This window comes from Corvus moneduloides, chromosome 4 (genome assembly GCF_009650955.1).
Source record: "Corvus moneduloides isolate bCorMon1 chromosome 4, bCorMon1.pri, whole genome shotgun sequence".
NCBI lineage: Eukaryota > Metazoa > Chordata > Aves > Passeriformes > Corvidae > Corvus > Corvus moneduloides.
In genome coordinates, this window is record NC_045479.1 from 44,624,025 (window position 1) to 44,646,019 (window position 21,995).

Genomic DNA, 21,995 nt, shown 5'->3' on the forward strand with positions numbered 1-21,995 from the left:
ACACATTGCAATGCATGGGTTTAACCCTGGAACTAGAGATGCAACCTGACATGAATTGTTAACTCATCATGTGGTCGATCACTCTCTTCCATGCAGTCAAATGCTACATGTGTCAATGAACCTTGTGGGTCCCTTCCAACTCAGAATATTCTGTGATTCTGTGTGTTGTGCCTATATTTCACAGAAATGTGCAATTTGCTAATCATACTTTACCAAACTTCACAGCTGAGCTTAACACATTAGTAGGACTTTGGCATCGAAAATAGCCTTGGAGGAAACCAAACCTCAAGCCTGTCTTTGAAGGCTATGGTCTTTGACAACCAGCATTTCCTTGGTGAATACCTTTAATTCATGCAGCACAGCTGGATGGACTAACTGCACTTCCCAAGTGTTGAATTATGGTTTTCAGTGTCTCAGGCCCTTGGGAACTCTGTGAGAATTTGATCAGTGAAATGAAAGACAAAATAAATCCTTAAGTGTGAATAAATTTATGAGGGGTAATTGAAAAGGCAGCTACTTGCAATGCTCAGAAGCGGGTGTCCTCCTGGGAAGACTTGTTTCTTTCACTTAGAAACATAATTTCTGCACTTTGTACTATGACAATACACAGTAGCTTCAGATGTAGTCTAGGATACAACAGCCTAGATTCCATTCTACAGCAAGAAGCAAGAGTCTCAAAATGCTCACAAGTAAAATACTTGCATTAATATCCTGAGATGAAGACCTTAAGATTTGCAAATACAAGTGCTCAAGCTGTGGAAATTGTTTAAGCTGAGACCAGCTAGAGAATGGGAATGTATCAGGGCAAAACTATCAGACTGATCTTGGACTTAACTCTTCTTCCTGCTTACAGCCACTGTTACAAGACAGAAGGTCAGACTTCATGGGTCCCTGGCATGAAACAGCCTTATCAACTCTTAGGCTCCCATTCACCATTATCTTAGTACCAATGGAGTAAGTGCCAAAACTCTAGCAGTGCCAACCTACCCGAAGATGTAAAGGAAAGCTTCAGATGTGAGCATCTGATTTATAGTCCTCAAGGTATTACTTAGTACCACAGCAGTTAAGACATCCTTCCGATTTCTCATCTGAGGGCACAGGTGATTCCACTAATCCAGCTGGTTTTAGCTTTGAACTACCCTGATGTCCAGGGGTTATGCCTCTGCTGCTGTACAAAAACAAGGGATGCACCTCCTCCAGAGGACTTTGCAGGGAATATCCTCAAGATTAGACTGGTGAAGAGCTGCTTTGAAATAAAAGGATTTCTCTGCAAAACAGGGAGGTGCTTTCAGGATTTTGGAACAGCATCCAATTTTAACTTTCTGCATGCATGTTTGAACTGCAAAATGAGACATCTTTGCCACATTACGTGATTTGTAAACAAATAAAGAAGAGTGCATGCAAGGAAGTAGAAATGGACTAAGCTATTCCGGACAAAGAATGTTTATGCCCACAAAAAGCATTGTCCCACATCTCAAGGAAAACATGATTAACAGCAGCGTGCTGATCTTAATCAGATTTATTAAGACAAATGTTGAAAATCCAGCTTGTATGGCGTGCGTGGGCAACTAAAGAAAAAAAAAAAAAAAGGCCAGATAAAAATGCCCAGAGGGAGTGAGCTAATGACTATCTTCCCATTACCTCATGGGATCATTAGGTCGACATGATCTCTCCGCGGCCAGCACGGGAGCCACTTCCCCGCCGGGACGGAGGCCAGCGGCCTTTCCCCTCCCCTGCCGTCCCCTCGCACAGGTGCACCCCTCGGCAGAGGCGCGACCCGCCGCCATGTCGGGGCGGGCACGGCGGGACAGGCACCTCGGCTCGCCGCCCTGCCCCCTCCCCGGGGGGCTGCTGGGCAAGCCGGCATTGTTGGCCGCGTCCATCACTCCTCGTCCCCGGCTGACATAATGAATACGCTTGGACACACCTTCCAGCCCGGCGGAGAGGCGCCGCGTCTCCACGGACAGCCTCGCCGAGCTCTCCGCTCCGCTCCCCACAGCCCTCGGAGAAGCGCCCCGCCAGCCCGCCCGGCCCCATAGCCCGGCGCCCCGTCCCAGCCCAGTGAGGGGCCGCGGCGGCCGGGCCGGGCTGGGCAGGGCAGAGCGAGGAGGGTAGAAGCCCTCGCTATGCTGCCCAGCGCCCTTTACTGGGACCTGGTGGGCTCCTCGGCCCTCCTCAACCTGCCGGCGGCACCGGGCTTTGGCAACCTGGGCAAAAGTTTCCTCATCGAGAACTTGCTACGGGCTGGGGCGCCGCCGAGCCCTGCCCAGCTCCGTCCCCTCCCCGCCAACCCCGTGCCCCTCAAGCTGTGCCCCGCGGCGGAACAAATCAGCCCCTCAGGGGGTCCCTTCCCGGCAAGATGGGCTTTCCAAGTGCTAAACCCCTCCGCGGCGGACGGCGGCCGCCCGCCAGCGCGGGCCGCGGCGGCGGAGAGAGGCGGCGTCTTCCCGCCGGCAGCCACAGGTGAGCGCCGGCCCCTTCCCGCGTCCCGCCGCCGGGGAGACGGGACCGGGGGCTTCCCGAGGGCTCGGCCCCGCGCTCCGCACGGCGGAGACGGCGGCAGGAGAGGCGCGGCCGCTCCGGAGAGCCCCGAGGCGGCGGCGGGATGCCCGGCCCCGTTAGGTGCCGTGCCGCTGGGGCACGGCGGGGGCTGCCCCCGGGGCTCCGGCCGAGGGTCTCGCCCTACCGCTGGCGACGGGACGCCGAGGAGCGGGCGGGGGCCGGTGGTGCGTGAAGCCGGGCGGTGGCTTTCGCGTGCGGCCGGCCGGCGCACCTGAGGGTGCAGAGGGCGCGGCAGAGCCCTGTGATGGCCACGTCGGATGCTGTTAAATGCCCCTAATCGCAGTTCTTTCAGGCCTTGACGTCCCTCAGCTTCAAGGGATGGTAGAAGCTTCGCCGCCAACAGGCGCTCCGGGAAAGTCTGAGATTCCAGCTTTTGGTAGAAAGGCGAGCGGTCCCATCCTCCTAAGTAGCGACAGCTGGGGGGGGGGGGGGGGGGAAGGCAGCAGCGCCTTCTCCACATGCCCTGCCTTAGAGGACAGTAAGGCGTGAAGGTCCGGGCTCCTCCTGCCTAGAGGAGAATTAAGCCATGTAGAACAGGCAATTTTCTGGAAGTTTTGAGAAAACTAGGGACGGGGGGGGGAAAAGTTTCAAAGCCGTGTAAAGGTGCGTCATCAGCCTTTCGGCCCGGTGTCTCACAGAGAGCCAGCACTCTGCAGGGCGGTGGGGACCAGCTCGCAGCCGCAGGGTGCCCGCAGGAACCGGTGCCATGGAATTGGAAACAAACAGGTTTACAAAACCCATTCTGTTTCTTGAATGTGCCGATTTCTGTATAAATACATTTTGTCTGGGCATGAGCAACGTATTTTAAGAAATGTGCACTTCTGTTGGTTAGGGAACTGACTGAAGTTGTAGTCAATGTTAATTCATGAAATTCGGTATTAGACTCACCATCTATACTGTATTTTTCTTTTCTGTTACAATACGTAAATTTGTTCCAATATTATGTGATGTTTTAAGAATTTTTATTTATGGTAAAGCGGCTTTAAGTGCATTTAAAATGAAAATCAGACAAGCAGAATTGTATTTACTGAATTAAGTTTTTGAGATGTGAAACCAAAAAGCTTGTTTTGGAAACAGAAGTAATTGTTTTCTTTTCAAACATATTTTTATTTCAATTAAATCCTGCAAACTGTTCTTCAAAATCCAAAGCAGTACGATCCTTTAGCATTACGTACTTTAAAGGTAGGCAGGAGAGAGTCAAAGTGTCCATTAACATTTCTGAATGTTCCAGACCTCTCAGGTAAGTGTTATCTTAAGCATATCAGTTACTTAAACGTGTTTGTTTTAACTAACTATAGGCTAGGCCAGGGAACAGGACGACTATCATCTTCCTGCAATTAAGTGAATATTATCCCTTCTTCCCCTGCCTTCCCTTTGCCCTTCCCCTGAAAAAAATGTTCTAGAGAAAATGCTACATTTATTTGTAAAAAGAGAGATAGCAGGTGCCCCAGCGCTCTTTGCTAGAGGTAAAGTTGTTTTTTTGTGGTGGTGGTGGTTTGTTTGTTTTAAAAAGATATAGGTTAATTACTACAGAAGTTCCAGAATGTCAAGTTTTTCAAATGCTTGCTTCCGGGATTAATTATTTTTTTGATCGACCTAGTAGTAGTTGTGATTTTAGTGTGGTAGGTCTGCCTAGTGATTTGGAGTCCAGTCCTATGTTTCTTCTGATTCCACAGCTCCCACGGATCTCAGCAAAAGCACCAGGCTCTTAGATTTGAGGAGGGAGAAATACTAGGGTTTCCTCGTTCATTGTACACCCAGAAAAAAATTCTCCTGTGACTGTACACTTGCAACAATGACTTTTGTTTTCTAACAGGGATCTGTTGATTCTGATCTGGTTTGTATGTCTTAAAGTGATAAGGAAGGACACTTAGTTGTCCCAACATTCATAAATTTGAATTAGATTGGAACTTGCTTGCTGAGCCAGTTTGTGGTTTCTAAGGAGTCTCTTGTCTCTAGTGTAGGCGTATACTGAGGAAACTGTTCAGACCAGACACTGCATTTGTGAGTAGGGCTGGGGTCATCAGGCTGTGTATAATGTTTCTTGTTTATACAGTGACAGGGCAAAGGAGCATTTTGGCAAAACAAAAATTTTAGCCTTCAGGGACTACTGAAGATATTTTAACTAAGAAATTTGTGCTAGGTAGGGTTTTTAAATTTAGTGATGTTTATGATTTTTTGTTTGTTTGTTTTTTTTGAGGAATAAACTCATATTTTGACCCCCCAAATCACATGGCATTTTGGAAAATCTTTGTCTAAGTCTTTAATAAGACTATTGAAAATGATAAAGCAATTAAAAAAAAAATCTTTCTAAGCTACCAAGTGCTTTATAGATCATGCAGGAACTAAAAGTCCCCTAATAAACTAGCTTGGCATAACCTAGAGGTTTTAATAAAAAAAATAAAGAGAATTGAAAAAGTACCAGACTTTTTGGAAAGAGTTATCTGTATTATTCATGTAGTCCCAAATTCTGGTGAGGTCACCAAAAGTTCTCAAAAAGAAGGAAATGTAAAATCACACCAGGGACTGAACTGAATAAGCTGAACCTTTTTACATGTATCCACAGTACCAACAAAGGAAAGGCATAAAGAAAGCACTCCATTTTAGGGTACCTTTTAACACTCTGTGAAAGTCCTAAAGAATGTAAATCCTGTATTCTTTCTGTAAATTGGAAAACACTTATCCATGGTGGCAAAGGAGACCAGGTGGGATGGCATTCTTCATCTGGACTATCTGGTCGTGGTAATTTTTCCTTTTGTAACTCCTCAGCAACTGAATTGTATCAGCAAGTTTCCATTTCCATAATTTACAGGTTTCAAAGTATTTAGTTGGACTATTTCAAGTGCTTATCTGCATGTGTATTTTATGTGTATCTCCTACAAAATAATTGTGAATAAAAAACTGAACAAGTATTCAGAAAGTGTCACATCCTAAATATTGCATCATCTAATGAACGTGTTCGAAATAAATATATTTGTTGTCTGTAAAAATTAAAATAATCACTTTCCATCATTACACACATTTTTAAAAATTAGATACAATCATCATAGGTGCTTGAAATTAGTTTGGTTTAATTTAAGAAGAACATGAACAAAGAGCATGTTACATAAAACTTAGGCAGGAAAAGCAGAAGGAGCATTACTGCTATACAATAAAGTCGTGAGCCTTCTGCAGTGGTATGCCAATTTATACTGGCTTGGGATTCCCACAGGCTTTCTTGCACTTTGCTTGAAGCCTCTTTGCTCTGTGCTGTTCTCAATTTCTGCTTGCTAATCTGGGTTTTAGTCCCTTGCACTCCAAGCCTATTGTTATCTTCTCGATAAATTAGAAGACCTGACAGTTTTCTTTAGTGTTTTCTGAGACATAAAAATTGTCCAGAGGATGCTGAGATGCTGTGTGTTGTAGACAGGTGCTGTAAAGAGGTCCACTCCACATATTTCTTCATGACTTAGTTTCCAGAAGTATTGGCTGGCACCAGAGCAGAGATGACCTCCTTGGGAAATGCGAAGTTACCTGCTACCTGAAATAATTTTTCTGAATATCTCTGCTCTTCTCAAGTAATTTTCCCTGGAGGAGGTTGGCAGTAAGTGCTTTACAACCTGAATAGGGTCATGTGGAAAGAATCTGGCTTTCTGCTTTAATTTTGGCATTTTGATAGATTAACAGAGAAAGGGAATTGAAAAATGCAACAAAACAAATGTAACAGTGAAATAATTCCATTGTAAAACCTGCTGAAAATTTTATCTGGGGATTTTCACTTAAAGCATCAGAATACAATAGAGCAGAATGAAGGACAGCACACATATAACACAAAAGAAATCAGTTAGAAGAACTGTATAGTAAATATAAATTGGACTTATAGTAAACATCCATAGATGTACTTTATACATATCCAGATTCATCTGTGCTATAGGTGTATCTTTTCTTTCTGTAACATTTGGGTATTTACATTTTGATGCATTTTATCATCACAATGTGCCAGTGAGATAGGAGAGATTTCTACTGTGTAGAGGAGGAGCTGGAGCAAAAAGAAATTAGGTGATTTACTTAAGATATTACAGAAAACTGGTAGCATTGCAAGGAGATTAAACCAAGTCTTCTGCAGGCGAAGTCTCCGGAAAATGTCAGTTTTTTCCTTTTCAGGTGATGACAACTGTTCTATACTGTAATACTTAGTGAATCAAACATATCTTATTTCCCATATTTAATAAAGTGTCTAGTGTTTCTTTATGACAACCAGGAGATAATTAAATTACTGAAATTTAAGTGATTTTTTTTCCTTTCATTTTGGACCTCTTCTTAGTGAATTAATGCTTATTAATTATTGATTTCAAGGCAACTGGCAGCCAGGGTGTGTCCTCAAGCAACATGTCACACTAGCTTTCAGTAAAATAAAAGACAGGAAAGAGCCCAGTGTTTTATCTTGACTCCCTCTAACTCAGGCAACAAGTTGACTGACAAGTCTTAGGGTTTTCTTGTTTTGTTGGTGTTTTCTGGAAAAAACTTCTTTGAGGTGGGGAGATCTGTTTGGCTTCTTTTCTTATTCCCTGATTGCCAGGAGCACTGAGACACTGTCATTGTTTTAAAAGTTTGTCTTTGGAAGCAAAGAAGTTTTTGTAAGTATTAGAAATCACAGACTCTGTCCAGCACGTTTCCTGTTTCCAGTTAACTTCATGAGCCATTTAATAGAATTGGTCTAGAATGCCCAGCATATCTTAAGAGTGGCTGCAAAATGGCTTTTAAAGGACAAACAGTTGTCCTCATTGTGAGGTTGCCAGAGCGAGACTAGTGCCAGCTACTCTTCAACCCAGCCACTAGTCTGGCAGTCTGTGCTCAGTGAGGAATATGAGCATTGGCTGGACACTGCTCCTTCCTTTGGCTACTCTCGCTGTGCCATCTCTTAGAAGGAAGAGGATCCTGAGTTTGGTCCTTAGCAAGATTTAGGTACTGCCAGAAGATCTCAGAGCTGCACTAGGAAGACAAATGGTGGAGTTTGTAGAAAAGGAATTTTTTTCAAAATTAAAACAACTGCAGGCATATAAAACAGTAGGAGACTGTTTCAAATGTCAGATATGTAGACCCTGATATTTATAAAATTATGCATCTAAATATTTTCAGTAACCTGGACTGTATTTCTTTGAGGTGAGTTGTCACTTTGGAGAAGTGGCCTTTGCTTTGTGCTGAAAAGCTTATGAAAATTTTTCTTGAGAGCCTACTTTTGTCTGCAGTTGTAGCACATAATTCTATGAGTTATTCTGAACGTGTGTTCAGAATTTTACCTCCTTATGACTATGTGAATATCTCAAATTTCAACTTGAAAAAGTATTTCCTTGTTCAAATATAAAAATACTGAACCCCTCATGTTAAAAAAAAAAAAATAGAATTCACCATGTGTTATTTTTTCATTCTAACATTGCTTATATTGTCTTGAGACTTTTGTCTGTTTGGAGCTAGCAATACTGCAACAAGACTGGTCCAGGTAGAAAATTTTGGCTAATCAGTGCATACCACTGGAATAAATGGTGCATTTTGGCCTAATGTAAGATTTTGAATTAGAGCTGCAACAGTGAAGAACCAGTGAATTGTCCTCTTGCAGCATCTGACCCTAATTTTGTCATGCTTGAGGAAATAATTTCTACAAATTGTAGTATGTTGAAAATCAAAGAAAATTTGAATTGAATTTTAGAGTCTTTATGGCTGTACAGATGTTAGTATTCTTTTGATGTTACCTATGAAGGATAAGAAGAATGTCATAGTAATTCAGCTGTCTAATAAGAAGTATGCGTCGTGTCTAATCTATAGTCAATACTGAGAGATGCCTCCACAGCATGACACACCTTATGTGTCTGTTTTAAGGGGATGAATTGTTATGTAGAGATTCTTATCTCTTCTCATGGTTGTACAGGAGGCCCAGACAAGGAACTCGGGCAAGATACTTAACTTTTAGACAGAGAACTGACAGTGATGCCCCTTTTGACAAGAACTGGTAATCATAAACTGCTGAGGCACACTAGTACGTGGGCATCCTGAGGAAGGACAAAGCCAGAAAAAAAGCTGGTAAATCCTCAGGTAGATTCCCATTGTTTCAATAGCCAGGCTGTGTACGAGGCATGGAGAGGGTAGAAGCCACTTTTACTGCTGACATCAGGGGACCCATGGAGTCTTTGGCAAACATTGTGGAGTTTGGTTGTTGCTTTGGGTTGTAGAGGTGAGATCTGACCATGTATTGTCACCAGCCTCAGGCTGGTGTATTTCCTCAGGCGATGAAAAACATGTACAACAGATTACAATGTAATAATAAGGCATGTGGATGATACTTCTGAAAACTGACAGTGATTGATGTGGTTTCAGATAATCTACAGCATGATGCTCTTGGCCATTACATTGCTGTAGGTGTAAATGATGATTATGCTGTTAGCATGTTTCAAGCCCTTCTTGGGGGCTGCTCTGCCAATTTTTGAAAGCCCCACCAAGACCCAACATAAAAATGCAAGCTTCTTGCATCCACCTTTTGTGTAGTATTTAACAATATATATATTAGAACTTTAAAACCCTTTCTATGAGTGTTTGCAAGTTTCTTGAAACTCTGCGTATTCTGCTCTGCTCTGCCCTTTTGGCTTGACTTCCTTTGAGCATTCGTATGATGTTTTACAGGAATAAATAGGAAGCAAACAGTAACTTTGGGAGTGCAGGAAATCCAGTTCTGAGGGGTCTTGCACCACAGGCACTTGCAGTAAGTTTTTCCAGTTCCATGTGATGGCAGTTGCTTTTGGGTGGGATATCGCAGTGGCTGCTGCTTCATTCTCACAGATGGAGGCTCCTCTTCAGCTGGTTGAAATGCTTTGGGGGTGCACACCTTCTGCCGGAACATTGCACTCTAAAGACAGTAACTGCTAGGGAAAGAGCCATGACTCATCATGAAGTCCAGGGCTTGTGGTTCAGGAGCAGAAATGTGGCTCAGCTGGATCACTAAGCTGGCAGAGCTACTGCTGGACTACTTTCAGGGAGCTCTTCCCTGCAGCTTTGCAAAAGCCTGCTTTAATCATTGCCAGGAATGGATGTAGGTAGGAAATTGCAGTTGTGCCCATGTTATGGGCACAAACCATCCAAGATTTTCAGATGAAATGCTGTGATTTTTCTGGTAATATATTTAATTTTTATGCCAGGGCTGGAGCTGAGGCATCACTGTGGAAAGCAGTTCATGTGGACTGAGCAATACTCGGAGAATTAAAGTCTTCATGCAGCTTGAGATCTCTCTGGTCCTGTTCTTAGTTTTGTTAGCTGGTTCTAGGCAGTTTTCTGAATAATTTTTTGGAGGTGTTCCAGTTCTCTTCACGGGTTGGTACCACATTTTTATCAGTTATCTTTAAAAATCCCCAACAGACTAGCAGCATGTGCAGTGAAGGAGCCAGTATGGATAATAGCAGAAGTTTACCATCAGTTCACTTTCCCTCAATAGCCATTTTTCAGTCTCAGTTTTTATGAAATGGAGATGTAAAGCAGGAGAAGACTTAAGTGTCCTGAATACAAATTTTTAGGATTTGTCTCCTGCTTTAAGTTCCTATACATGTTTGGGAGCAACAGCTGCCTTTTGGTTATTGTTTACCTCACTCTGGCCAAAAAATGTCAGAATTAATATTCTGACATCTCTGCAATTTTCAGCCTTATGTGAACAGCAAAGAGTGTTTGCTTTACATCTCTTGACCAACAGATATTGATAGAGTTGCTGTGATCTATGTGAAAAGAAAATAATAGGTAATGCTTTTTCTATATTGTTCTCAAAACTGATAGGTATTATGTAACTTCTACTGGTACAATTTCAGTATAATTCTGAAATACATATATATCAAAGATATGATTTTTCTCGGAACAATTTAAATTCTGTTAATGCAGTTTCACACAGGTAGTGGAAGCCATTTAATGTGATGAACTGTGTTGTTTTTATCAAAGATAAAAAATATAATTGGATATATTATGTTGAAGCATTAACATTTTTCTCTTACGTAGAACTCCCACGATAGAGTTGACTATCCCTGTATCATGTCAGATTTTTTTACTGATGTAACTCTGCATAACTGCTGCACATTGGTTTGAGTGCAACAGTTTCAGTAGATGTAGGGATGTCATTTCGTGTACATAATGTAGAATTCACTTGTCCATCAGTACAGCTGCAGCACATTAAAAAAGTCTATGAACTAGAGATACGTGTTAGCTATAGGCTTACAGAGACATCACGGCATTGTTTATTCCCCAGGATCTAGACTGAATTAGTCTTGAGAAGTGGGCTCAGGAACCTCTTTGTTCAGAGTTATGTGTGGATATCACCTGCATCTTATTTCTTAAGCAAGTATTCTGCTTCAAGGAGATATGTGCCCTGCAGGCAGAAAAAGCAGCAGTTGGTTGAAAGAATTAAGTAAAATGCCCAAGAAAACCAGAGTCGTGATTTCCATCAACTTGAGCAGAATTAGGGTCAAGATATCTGCTGTTTGCATCGTTGTACTGTGCTAGTGCATTAAATCAGTCAGCAACTTCCATGGAAATACATTGCTTGTTTGGAATTTGCTTAAGCAAAGAGTTTGCTTAAGTTTTTACTCTGATCCATCTTCAGACCTTTATGCTTGCAGCTAACTTGTTGAGATATTTAGTGAATGTAGGAAACTGTCCTTTCCTATTCCTGTCGTTATTTGCAGGAGCATGCTATCGGAATCAATAGCTTGTTCAATTCTGATTTATCCAGCTGTGTTCTGGTTTTATCACATACCATTATGAGCCTCACATTACCAAAACAGAGCAAGGAACTGGACAGAGTTAAGAAACCACAGCAGGGAATATCAAGGACAGGACAACATGTCTGACAAAAGTTGTGTGGCATGAACAAAGTGCTGGAGCAGTGATTGGAGGGAATGGGACATTATGGCAGCCAAGGAATATCCAAGACATTTAAAAAGAAAGTAAAGGAGTAGAGTGTGGCATCTTCTGTATTCTAATCTGCATTTTTAGAAGCGGAGAGTTTTACCTGACTGGAAGGGAAATTTGTTACAAGCATGAGGAATGTGCCTCCCAAGGAAGGGAGGAAAAGCTCTTCACCTCGGAGTTCGGGAATTGCAGCAGATAAAAGATACTGTCAATAAGGAGCTCTCATGTCCAGGAGGATGGCTGATATTTATCTTCTACAGCTCCTGTGCTTCTTGAGTTACTCAAATCCTTTTCAACTTACACACTCCACCAGTTGCATTGAAGCCCTTTGGATACATGGGATAGGTAATACTTGGCTGCATGATCTTGACTACTTTAAGTTTCTAAGGACATGGTTCCACATTTGATGGTCTTGTGTGGAAAAGAAGCTTTAGAATACTAATGCCTGGTGTAAATAATTCTTTTTAGTAAATGTTTTGCAAGCATACACCTCAAAACCAGACAATTAATTTCTCTTGAAATATATTTGTATTTCATTAGAAGCAGCAAACTTTCAATAAAAAGCTGTACTGGCAAAATGCTTATCAATCAGCAATTGCAAGTTAATACTTTCAAAAATGTTTAGAGTTAGACTTTGACAGAAATAGTTTTTTTGCTCCGGGATAACAGCACATTTTAGGGTCAGAAAACTTATTTTGAGGCCTTAATACGTACTCAGAAACCTAATTTTGAGTGACCTTTATTTTTAATTCCAGTTGAAAAACCTTTAAAAATTAGCAGCATGGCCTAGAAACATTTACTTATTTATCTTTCTTTCTGGTTGTTGATTTCTTAATTTTTTTTTACCTAAGTGTGCAGTTATGTGGTTGTTTTTTTTTACTTAATTTTTTTTTTTCTGGAGATTTGGACAACTACAGTACAGGCTCTAGAGCCACTTATTTTCTGCCTAAACCAAAAGAAGAAAGTGACATAGATGTTTTGATGCTGATCACATTTTACAAGTGTACAGTTCTAGCATGATGTATCTTTTTCTGAAATAAAAAAATATTCCAGGTTTCATAGTTGACTAGTACAAGCAGAAATTGAAAGGTAATTAGTATTAATGGAAAAGCCCATGAGCCTTATAGAAAATAACTAAGGGATAAATAGATAATGAAGACCTTTCCATGATTTGGAAGCACTTTTTAGATATGAGAGACTTTGACTAAAAAAATTCCATTAAAAGTTTACCAAATATTGCCTAATACTGTGAGTTGATTTTGCAATATTTTTTGTTGTATCAAGCAGAGCTTTCAGCAAGTGGTTTATTTAAATTTAGAGCACTTTTCCAGCAAGACTAAGTTGACAGTCAAGATAACAGAATCAGGCTCTGTAGTTTGTGCCTATAGAGCTCAGCTGTTTCATCTCATGGCATTTTATAAATTTTATTCATAAAGGTTTCTCGTTGAGGACGTTACTGGTTTGAGTACTATTAACAGCATTGGAGTACAAGCTGATTGTTTTTTCTAGGATGTCATGCTTCCTAGAGTTATTTTAAGTAAGTTTTTCAGATTCATTATACTCATTATTTCAACAACGTATTATTGAAAAAATGTGTTCAATGCCAACATTTAGGAAAACCCCTACAATTACAGCAATTACAGAAGCAAATTTCTAGTCTGCAGAGCTTAATTCTTATAGGGAGAATTTTGCATATTATAGCTAAGCTACACATGTAAAATAACCTTGCTAAATTAAAGAACAATTACTTGGTTTATCATTGTTTGCCTTAAAAATATCACCATCTTGAAAAAAAGAAAAAGAACTTGTGGGGCAGGATTTTACACACTGACTTTTTGGAGGACTGTTGTTATGAATATCACCTAAGCTCAATGGATAATCAATTAGATCTATGCTTTCTTTGCAGCTCTTTCCAAACACTTTTTTCTCCGAGCCCCGCCATTCTACTCAGCGTGCTGCGGTGGGTCCTGTCAGCACCCTGCATCCCCCACTGCTTTTCCAAGTAAGTTTTTATGCTTCATCAGTAATGCTTGAGTTATTCTGTAAACCAAAGCAGCAGGATTTAATGTGTTCTGGAAAACTAATTGGTGATGCAATGGCAGCAGCTAATTCCTTAGTAAAATCACAGCAATCCTATTCAGAGGGTTTCCAAAGATTTATCAAACTTAAGTACACTGAGCAATTGTGAGAGGTTTCTAATGGCATTGAGACACCCAGACAGAGCTAACCTAGGAAAGTGTCTTGTTTTCAGTTTGCTAGAAACAATTCTTTAAAATCAGTAACTCTTTTAAAAATCAGTGTCAGTAAACATTTGCAAATAAGAAAAGAGCTAGAGGATCGTAAAGTGCATGCTGCATTTTAATGTTCTTTAGGGGGAAATTATGATTCAGGAAGCCTTAGCATTATTTAAATACAACAGTCATTCTTTTTATAGCAGTCAAATGTGTGCACACGTTTAATTTGTTTCTCTTTTTTAATAATAATGTAAAAAATTGAAGAAGTATGTTGAAGAGAATTTTGGCCAGTATACACTATCCTTTCAGGATTAAGAACTAGAACACACTTCCATTTAATCCAAAACTAGATTTAACCTTTATTGGGAAGATTGCATGCCATAGTGTAAGAATGGACAGTCATGATTTTGTGTTTATGGCTCAGGAATGCAAACAGAAGGAGCATTTCCTTTTTCTTCAAAACAGAAAAAAAGCACAAATTGCATGTCAAATCCAAATGAAAATTGGAGCTTATATGTGCTCTGGCATATACTTTTTTATCACAGTTGCATTCAAACCATTCCTGGCTAAGTGCATGCTTTTTATGAATGTTTCAGAAGGGCAGTTGCTAAGTTGAATGATTCTTGACAAGTGAGGCAGCAAATGCTGGCAGTTTAATGAGCTGCAAGTTTCTGAGCACCTCTTTAGGGGGCTGACACTTTCCCACAGAGCGTTTTACATGGCCTCGGCTCTCCCACAATGGCTGACAGCACCATGACCAATCACCACTTTCACTTTACTCATCCACACGCGACCTCACCACAATTTTTCACTGTGCAGATGAACTTTAGGAACCATTTCACATTGAAAAGGCCTGGGCAAGGGTCAGTTGCCCTTTTGTATGACCATAAAGCAATACTCTGTGTGCCAGTCTTTTCTCCTGTCTCACATTCCAAGAGATTTTCTGGACACCATTTAAAGCACTTGACTGAAAAATAAAGCAGTGAATGAAACTGACTTTTATAGACTCATTCTAGCTCATCTTCCCATATAACCCTGTCTACCTGAAAAGGGATTTAGTGGATGAGCTGAGTGTATACAGGGACTTGCTGAATACATAGGCCCATTATCAACTGTGGGGATTGTTTATTAACCAGGACTGATACACTACTATTTTGGAAGTGACCTATTAATTGTCCATTTAACTAGAATGTATTGAATTCTAATGAAAAAATGGAAACCATGACTAAAGCTTTTACTTGCTCCTTCAAGGTGGTCTCTGCCATGAAGGCAAATGAAGATTGTTCCACAGATTAAGAGGACATTTATCACTATATATTAGGATACAAAGGAAAGACTTAAAAAAAACCAAAGAAAAACAAAAATCAAACCAGTCACAGAGGAAATAGTTGGTCACATTTATGTCAGCAGAACACTCAACCTTTTGCTGCATGTTCAGAGTGACAAGCTGCAAACTGACATATTTAATTTTGCTGGAATTGTTGAAATGTATAAGTGACTGCCTATCCCACTGCAATGAAAAATCCTATGATCCACAAACTGAAATTTAGTTTTTATGTAACAGTTGGAGTACCTTTTAGAATATGGCTTATTTTTAAAGAAGTTCTCTAGGCTACTCTGTTGGGGGTGGGTTTCAGATTTTTTGACCCAGTGGCTGTTTGCTAATGTTTCTGAACATTCTGCTCTTCATTAAATTTTGTTTAGGTAATCTTTTAAAATCCAGCACATACTGTGCCTTAGAGTGTAAAGAGGCCTCACTATTAAGTTAGTCTAATACAGGTGTTAACCTGGACCCTACATGCTGCCTGTACAGGAATTAATTGGTGCCTCGAGGCTCCAGCAGGAGGTTGTTTCCTTGCTGATTGACTGTTAACAACCAGCCAGGCAAGACAAATTTTAAGGGGTCACATAATTTGGCGTCCTCTGTCCTTGGCTGACAACTCCATTGTGGAATGGAGGCCGGGCGGCAAGGACCAGCCCTCTTTCCTTGCTGGTGTCTCTCATCACACAGTAGGGAGAAGAGAAGGTACCAGTTCTGCTGCTGCCAGACTGTACCTTCCAGTAGACCTGAGAATGGCTGACAATTCAGCAGAAACTACTCAGATGCTACCTGGAAAAAGGTACCTAAATTCACTAAGTTTGAGCAAGAAAGAGAGAAAACATGCTTGAGGAAGGAAGGCTCCCAGCTTGCCCCCAGTTTTGTAGGCATGATTGGAGCATGCAGTGGGGGTTGTGAAGGGGCTCTGCACTCCCCAGAGAAATATCAACCTGGCTTGCTCTTTGTGGAAACCTCCATTGCGGTATTTGACTTTTGTTCTGCAGATTGTTTATTTCGGTTTGCATGAAGTCTGACTGTGTATCACAGTGTAATAAATATCAGGACATTAATCAGTTGATTGTGATTTTTGTATCTGGTCTTAGATATAATTTTGAAAATTGAAATGCATCTGTATAAATTAAGGATTATTTATACCGTAACATTATAAATCATAATCATTATTTTTTACCACAGGCTGTTATGAGAGACAAATATAAAGATCTTTATTTCTCGACATGTAGAAAAGTTCAGGAAAAGAATTGACAGAATGCAATGGTCTCCAAATCAGTAATGTTTCAGAGTGGTAGTGTTATTTTAGGGAATAATCATTGTACACTTGCTCAGCTTCTGATATGCCTCCTCTACTAGTCCGAGCTGGAAGCAGGATGCAGGGGTAGTGTATGTAATATCAAACCAGTAACACATGACTTCAAAAGTATTTAGTTAACTTTGCAAGACATACACATACACACTTCAGTTTCTCATCATTATACTACAATATCCTCAGTATATGTGTGTTTGTTTTTCTGTGGGTGTTTAAAGATACATATACCCGTGTGCATTTATGTATAATATGCAGAAGTTGAAATGTGGTGTAGTCCCAAGGAACAGTTTGTTGAAGTTGCATCTGGATTTCATTAGTATTTTCAAGAGCACTATATCAATTGAAAAAATGTGTTTAATTTCCCCCCACCCCATTACAGCTGACTAGAATAGACTTTTTCACAAAAAAATGTTCAGTATTTTAAAGAATTAGCTTTTCAGGGGGAATTCGCCATTGGCTTCAATATGAAAATTATCAGATCCTTGGTAGGAATTGAGCAGCAACACACCTTTGCAGCTGCTGTAACTGTAAGCTGGGAGGGCAATCTAGGCCCATGGATGTGAGAAGGTGGACAACAAGAGGGCAGCTTGCATCTGAATTGCCACTCCAACAGAAAGATTGTAGGTGTCAGTGGCTGTACAGCCATCGAACAGGTTTCTGAGCCAAAGTGCAGCTGTTTCCTGGCCTGCTTGCATCTGCCCCAATTATCACATGCTATGCTTGATGATGGGCCCTATTCAACTGGCTCCTGCTCCCTCTGTGAGTATTTGAGGAAGCTGGGAGCACTGGAGGGCATATGAAGCCTCTCACCAAGGACTGCTTCTCATACACCATATCCTTCTAGGGGAGAGGGACCATGGGAAAGCACTATGGCTTTAAGTTTTATTGGGTGTGAGGAACACAAGAGATTTATCTTGAGGTTTCTGTGCTGCTTGTGCGAACACTTCCACTTCTCCACTGCAGCTCTGTCCCGCAGCTTTGAGTCTGTTTTCCAGGGCAGGGCTCCCTCTAGGCATGTATCAAGGGGATGTGATTGGATTCATTGGAAACTGCCCTCCCAGGACTTGCTATGAGACGTCAAAGGATTAGAAACCACGCTGAAAGGAGTAAGTCCAAGTACTCTCCAAATCCTCTAATAAAGAAATTGCTGCAGTTTCCAGAATAACTAAGTGAATGACCAGGGATTTTCTGAGAAACAGTTCACGCTGAAAGCCTTTCATTATTAAAAAAAAAAAATAATAGAGGAAAGCCTACTTAGTTTCTTTGAATCAGTATTACAGACCACTTTTATCTGGTTTTACATTCTGCACAAGGGGTAAATAAACTCCCAGATAAACATGTTGCAGTTTATTTAGTGGTGACGACAGGCGAAGAAAAGTGAAGTTTCTCCCTGACTGTATTTGAATTTTGCAGTATCATGGGCTCTGTCCTAATATTCCTCTATGGACTCACCTGATTTACTTTGTACCATGTCAGGGGGAGACTTTTGACTACTGACAACACCTCTAGATCCAAGTGAGGATTTAATCCTTGATGAACATGACTGAAGCATTACAACACACTTCATGACTGAAGCATTACAACACACATTACAACACACACAAATCAAAAGTGGGACAAGAATCTGCAAGCATGATAATGAACAGCACTTAATATTTCTCTGATATGTGCTAGATGTTATGGGAAACTCTCATCTATTTCCACTAGGGGAGGAAAGTGTACTGCCTCTTCTGAGCCAGGAGTCCAACTCCAAATCCCGGAGAGGCATATTAAGAAGAGCTGTCTTTTCTGAAGACCAGAGGAAAGCTTTGGAGAAAATGTTCCAGAAGCAGAAGTATATTAGTAAAACAGACAGGAAGAAACTGGCCCTTAACCTGGGTCTAAAGGAGTCTCAGGTAAGGAATGTCCTTTTGGGGAAAAATCTTTAAAATGGCTTTGAAGGAAGAAAATTGAACAATGCAGGGGCAGCCCTGAGCTCTTTTACCTGCAAAGACCTCAGTAAATCAATGGCAGTTTAAACCAGGGAATACTTGAACAGTTTCCTGGTGTATTTCCTGTATGTATGCATTCAAAAATTGATCACTCCATTTTCACAAGGAAACGTGACCTCTGCATTTCATTTCCAACTCCCTTTTTTTGCTGGCTGACAGAGCCCCCTCAGAAGCTTTGTGGTAGGGAACTATGCTCTATCCCACTGCTTGAAAGGCAGTGATCTAGGCAGGAAAAAACATCCGAGCATAGATCATTCCTTCGTTCTCTTTGCACTCACAGATGAACAGCTAGGGACAAGGCAGTCAACAGCACTTCCTCTGGAACTGTTCTGTCCCAAGAAACAGGCAACCATTCCTATGGAAAGACACTTGACTGCACAAGGAAAGAGATTTTCAGAGCTGAGAGATGCCATAGGAAGAAAAACTTTGCAGGGTGACATTCTAAAACACTCCCACTTACCAATTCACATTTCATGGGATTTTTTGCATGAGTCTGAGTTTGTCTACTGCAGGATTTTAGAGTTTAGCTAAAGGTCTAATGCATCCAGTGAACTGTTATGACTGAACAGCTGCATTAAGAGTGGTGCTGAGCAGCAGTAGTCCAATCTGGAACCTTGGGGGCATCACCTATCTGCAGATAAAAACAAAGGAAAAGTGCCTGTCTTGAAGAGCACAAAACATGAAAGAATCTGGAAAAAAAAGTTTGTGAGGGCATGTAACAGCAGAAAATGAACGTGGTAGTTGCTGACAGGTGGGATTCTGAAGGTGCTGGAGTAGATGCAGCCCTCTAGATTGCAGCTGAAATACTGAAAGAGTAACAGTACAATTTTGTTTCTTTGCATGCAGCAGGACTGAAAGTGCTTAAGATATGTGCGCAGAAGCTGACTGGGGGGCAGAAAAGCCTGGGGATGGTGATGGGAGCTCTCATCATCTTTATCTTGGAGATTTTCAGAACTTGAAAAGGCTCTCAACAATTTGATCTAACTTTGCAGTTGGCTCCAGTTTGCATAGGAGGTTGGATCTGGTGGTCTGGTTCCTTGCAACCTGATGACTCTGACACCATTGCAAGCACTGCAACAATAAACAAAAACAAGCAGAGTGTGGTGTTTCTCAGTGTGATGTACAGTACTGTGATCTCTGCAGGAAAACTATTTCAATGGAAGTGTGCATTTGTATTCACCAGTGTGCTGCCTAAAAAATTTCACAAAATGTAGTCAAATTCTTAATATTACAGTTACATCACTTAGTTTTCTTAATGACGATACTAATTTTCTCTGGGAATTCTCTTCTGTCTAGAAGGATGTTGCTGTAGGAAACTCTTATATCCCTAGTTATTGGGCTGTCCATTTTCTAGCCTAAGCCAAATAATCACCTGTTGTAGGTGGTGAAATTCAAGGAGAATATTTGGTCCAGGTGTAGTAAATAGTGATGGAAAAATCCTCAGATGTCAGTCAGCTGGCTTCACTGGATCTCTACAGTAACAACAAATAAGGAAGGAATGTGAAACTGAGAGGATGGAAAAAAAAAAATACTTGTTAGGGCAAAGTTGTTTAAAGCAAAGAATGATAATAAACTCTCATTAACTTGCAAACAGGTGAAAATTTGGTTTCAGAATCGAAGGATGAAATGGCGAAACTCCAAAGAAAAAGAAGTGCTTTCTAACAGGTGCCTCCAAGAAGAAGGTCTTCAGGAGAACTACCTCTCACGATCCACCATGAATTTTACCTCCCCATGCCCATCTGTGTGGGAAGTGTCTGAAGATCAGGCAAGTCCAAGGTGGAGGGAGAATTCTCCAGGAAGTTCTGAAAGACTGACTAGTACACAACCACCTCCAAGGGCAAATTCATCGCAGAGCCCACTCTATTTGTATCCTGACCAAGACACTGCAACCAAGGCATCATTAAGTGTAAGGGAGTAGGGGAAGTTTGTAAATTGAGCAGGAGAGTGCAGGCTTCAGATGAGCAGTCTTTTAAGATTAACAATATTTGAACATTGTAAAGCTAACTAGTTTATGCTTCAAAAATATGTAAAGTCTAACACCATTAAAATTACAAACAACTAATGACTTCAGAATTATTCTTCAATACTCAGTCTTTTCTTGTGTCTTTTCCAGTCTGGTACTGACCTTAAAAGTAAAATAGGAACTGATGGTAAGTAAAATGAAGAGAAGAGCATGAAGCTGAATTTGTGCTCTGATTTATACAACTGCACTGTATGTGAAGCTCATTAAAAACACACTTAATAGAGAATCACTTTTATCTCTCATTCTAGTCATACCAATTAATTTCTTCTGTGCATGAGATAAGAAGAACTTTGTTTCTCTCAAGACAGTAGATGGGTTTGGGTTCTTTTTGAAATTCATGAAATGTTGGAATTGTAAAAAGAAGAGAAGCCTGGGGACTCCGCTGGGTCGAGAGGAACGAAGTGCCAGTCTGAGTTCGAGTTCCTAGCTCTGAGTTGGAGTCTGAGTCCCTGTTCGGGCGCCAAATGTTGGAATTGTAAAAAGAAGAGATGCCCGGGGACTCCGGTGGGGGGAGGAAACTTGCAGTCCAAACCAATATGGTTGATAAGAGCAAGACTCCGTTTATTAGCAATCCAGAGGCACTTATATAGTATACCAGCTTGTTAACTCTTAAGTGGCTTAAAGCTTATCAAAGCACATTTCTACTTCTACATAATTGGACTTACATTGGCGAGCTTCTACAGTTATGTTATGATTAAAAGAATTCAGAGTTTATCTCCCTTCTCTCTCAGTCTTATCTACACAGCTGTACCTTCTCAAAACTCCCGTCTTGTTCCCAGCTTGGTTCTCACAGAGATTTTACTCATGGAGAGTTCTTCTCACACACAGGCCTTCTGCTTGCAGGCTCTTGCTACAGTTCTTTTATTGATCCCATAATTCTATGAGTGATCCATGTCCCTGATCCTTTAATAATTCCCAATAATGAAATAACACAATACATTCACGTGGACAAACATAGGCATTTTTGGTGTGTTTTCTCCATCTGTCCTCACCTATGTCAGTATTCAATTAGCTTTAAAGAATATGGTCACAGGGCAGCTGATAACCCCGGTAAACTATGCAATTTTAAAAGGCAACCAACCTACTCTATAAAATATTCCATGTTTAAGTAACTTTGATGAGAGTGTGTACTGGGAAGTGCAGTTCACTGACCTCTGTCTTTTCACCCATGCATGAATCTTCCAGCATTCTTAACTCTGAATGGCAGTGTCTTTTTTTTGGCTGTTGGTAGAATCTTTTGTATTTCAAAACTGTCATGACAGTATGCAGAATTGTAGCCAAAATGCACTAAGCAACAGACCCATAACTGGAAAAATTGCTACTACAGCGATTTCAGAAAAGTACTTAGGAGATGACATGCCTTAGTCCTGACTTACTCCTGTTTAAACTGGTGCCAGACACATTAGCATATGTCTCTATCAAAGACAGGACAGTATTCTGTGTAATACAAGTAGCCTTGAATATTATTAAAGCTACTTAAAATTATTTGCTTGCTTAATCAAATTTAAGGAGATCCGTCTATGAATTTAAGTGTATCTTTCTTTGTTTTATTTGCAAATCTTTATGGCTCAAGATGGGAACATAACATTCATTTTCTTTTTCATGCATTTATGGAAGCCTTTGTTGA

General features: G+C 40.9%; 1 protein-coding gene across 1 annotated transcript; it reads left to right on the forward strand.

Moving 5' to 3' along the window:
- The first annotated feature begins 2,027 nt into the window (after nucleotides 1-2,027).
- On the forward strand, nucleotides 2,028-20,594 carry DBX2 (developing brain homeobox 2). Its single transcript, XM_032107544.1, has 4 exons — nucleotides 2,028-2,463; nucleotides 13,385-13,480; nucleotides 18,062-18,249; nucleotides 19,940-20,594. The coding sequence occupies exons 1-4, from the start codon at nucleotides 2,127-2,129 to the stop codon at nucleotides 20,261-20,263; spliced, it is 945 nt and encodes a 314-aa protein (XP_031963435.1). The 5' UTR covers nucleotides 2,028-2,126; the 3' UTR covers nucleotides 20,264-20,594.
- Nucleotides 20,595-21,995: the final 1,401 nt, after the last annotated feature.

Bases quoted from the DNA above. Each gene is read 5' to 3' on its own strand.
- DBX2 (XM_032107544.1), top strand. From the start codon at position 2,127: ATGCTGCCCAGCGCCCTTTACTGGGACCTGGTGGGCTCCTCGGCCCTC. The intron at 2,464-13,384 runs GTGAGCGCCGGC...CTTTCTTTGCAG, and splicing joins CTTCCCGCCGGCAGCCACAG to CTCTTTCCAAACACTTTTTT. The intron at 13,481-18,061 runs GTAAGTTTTTAT...TATTTCCACTAG, and splicing joins ATCCCCCACTGCTTTTCCAA to GGGAGGAAAGTGTACTGCCT.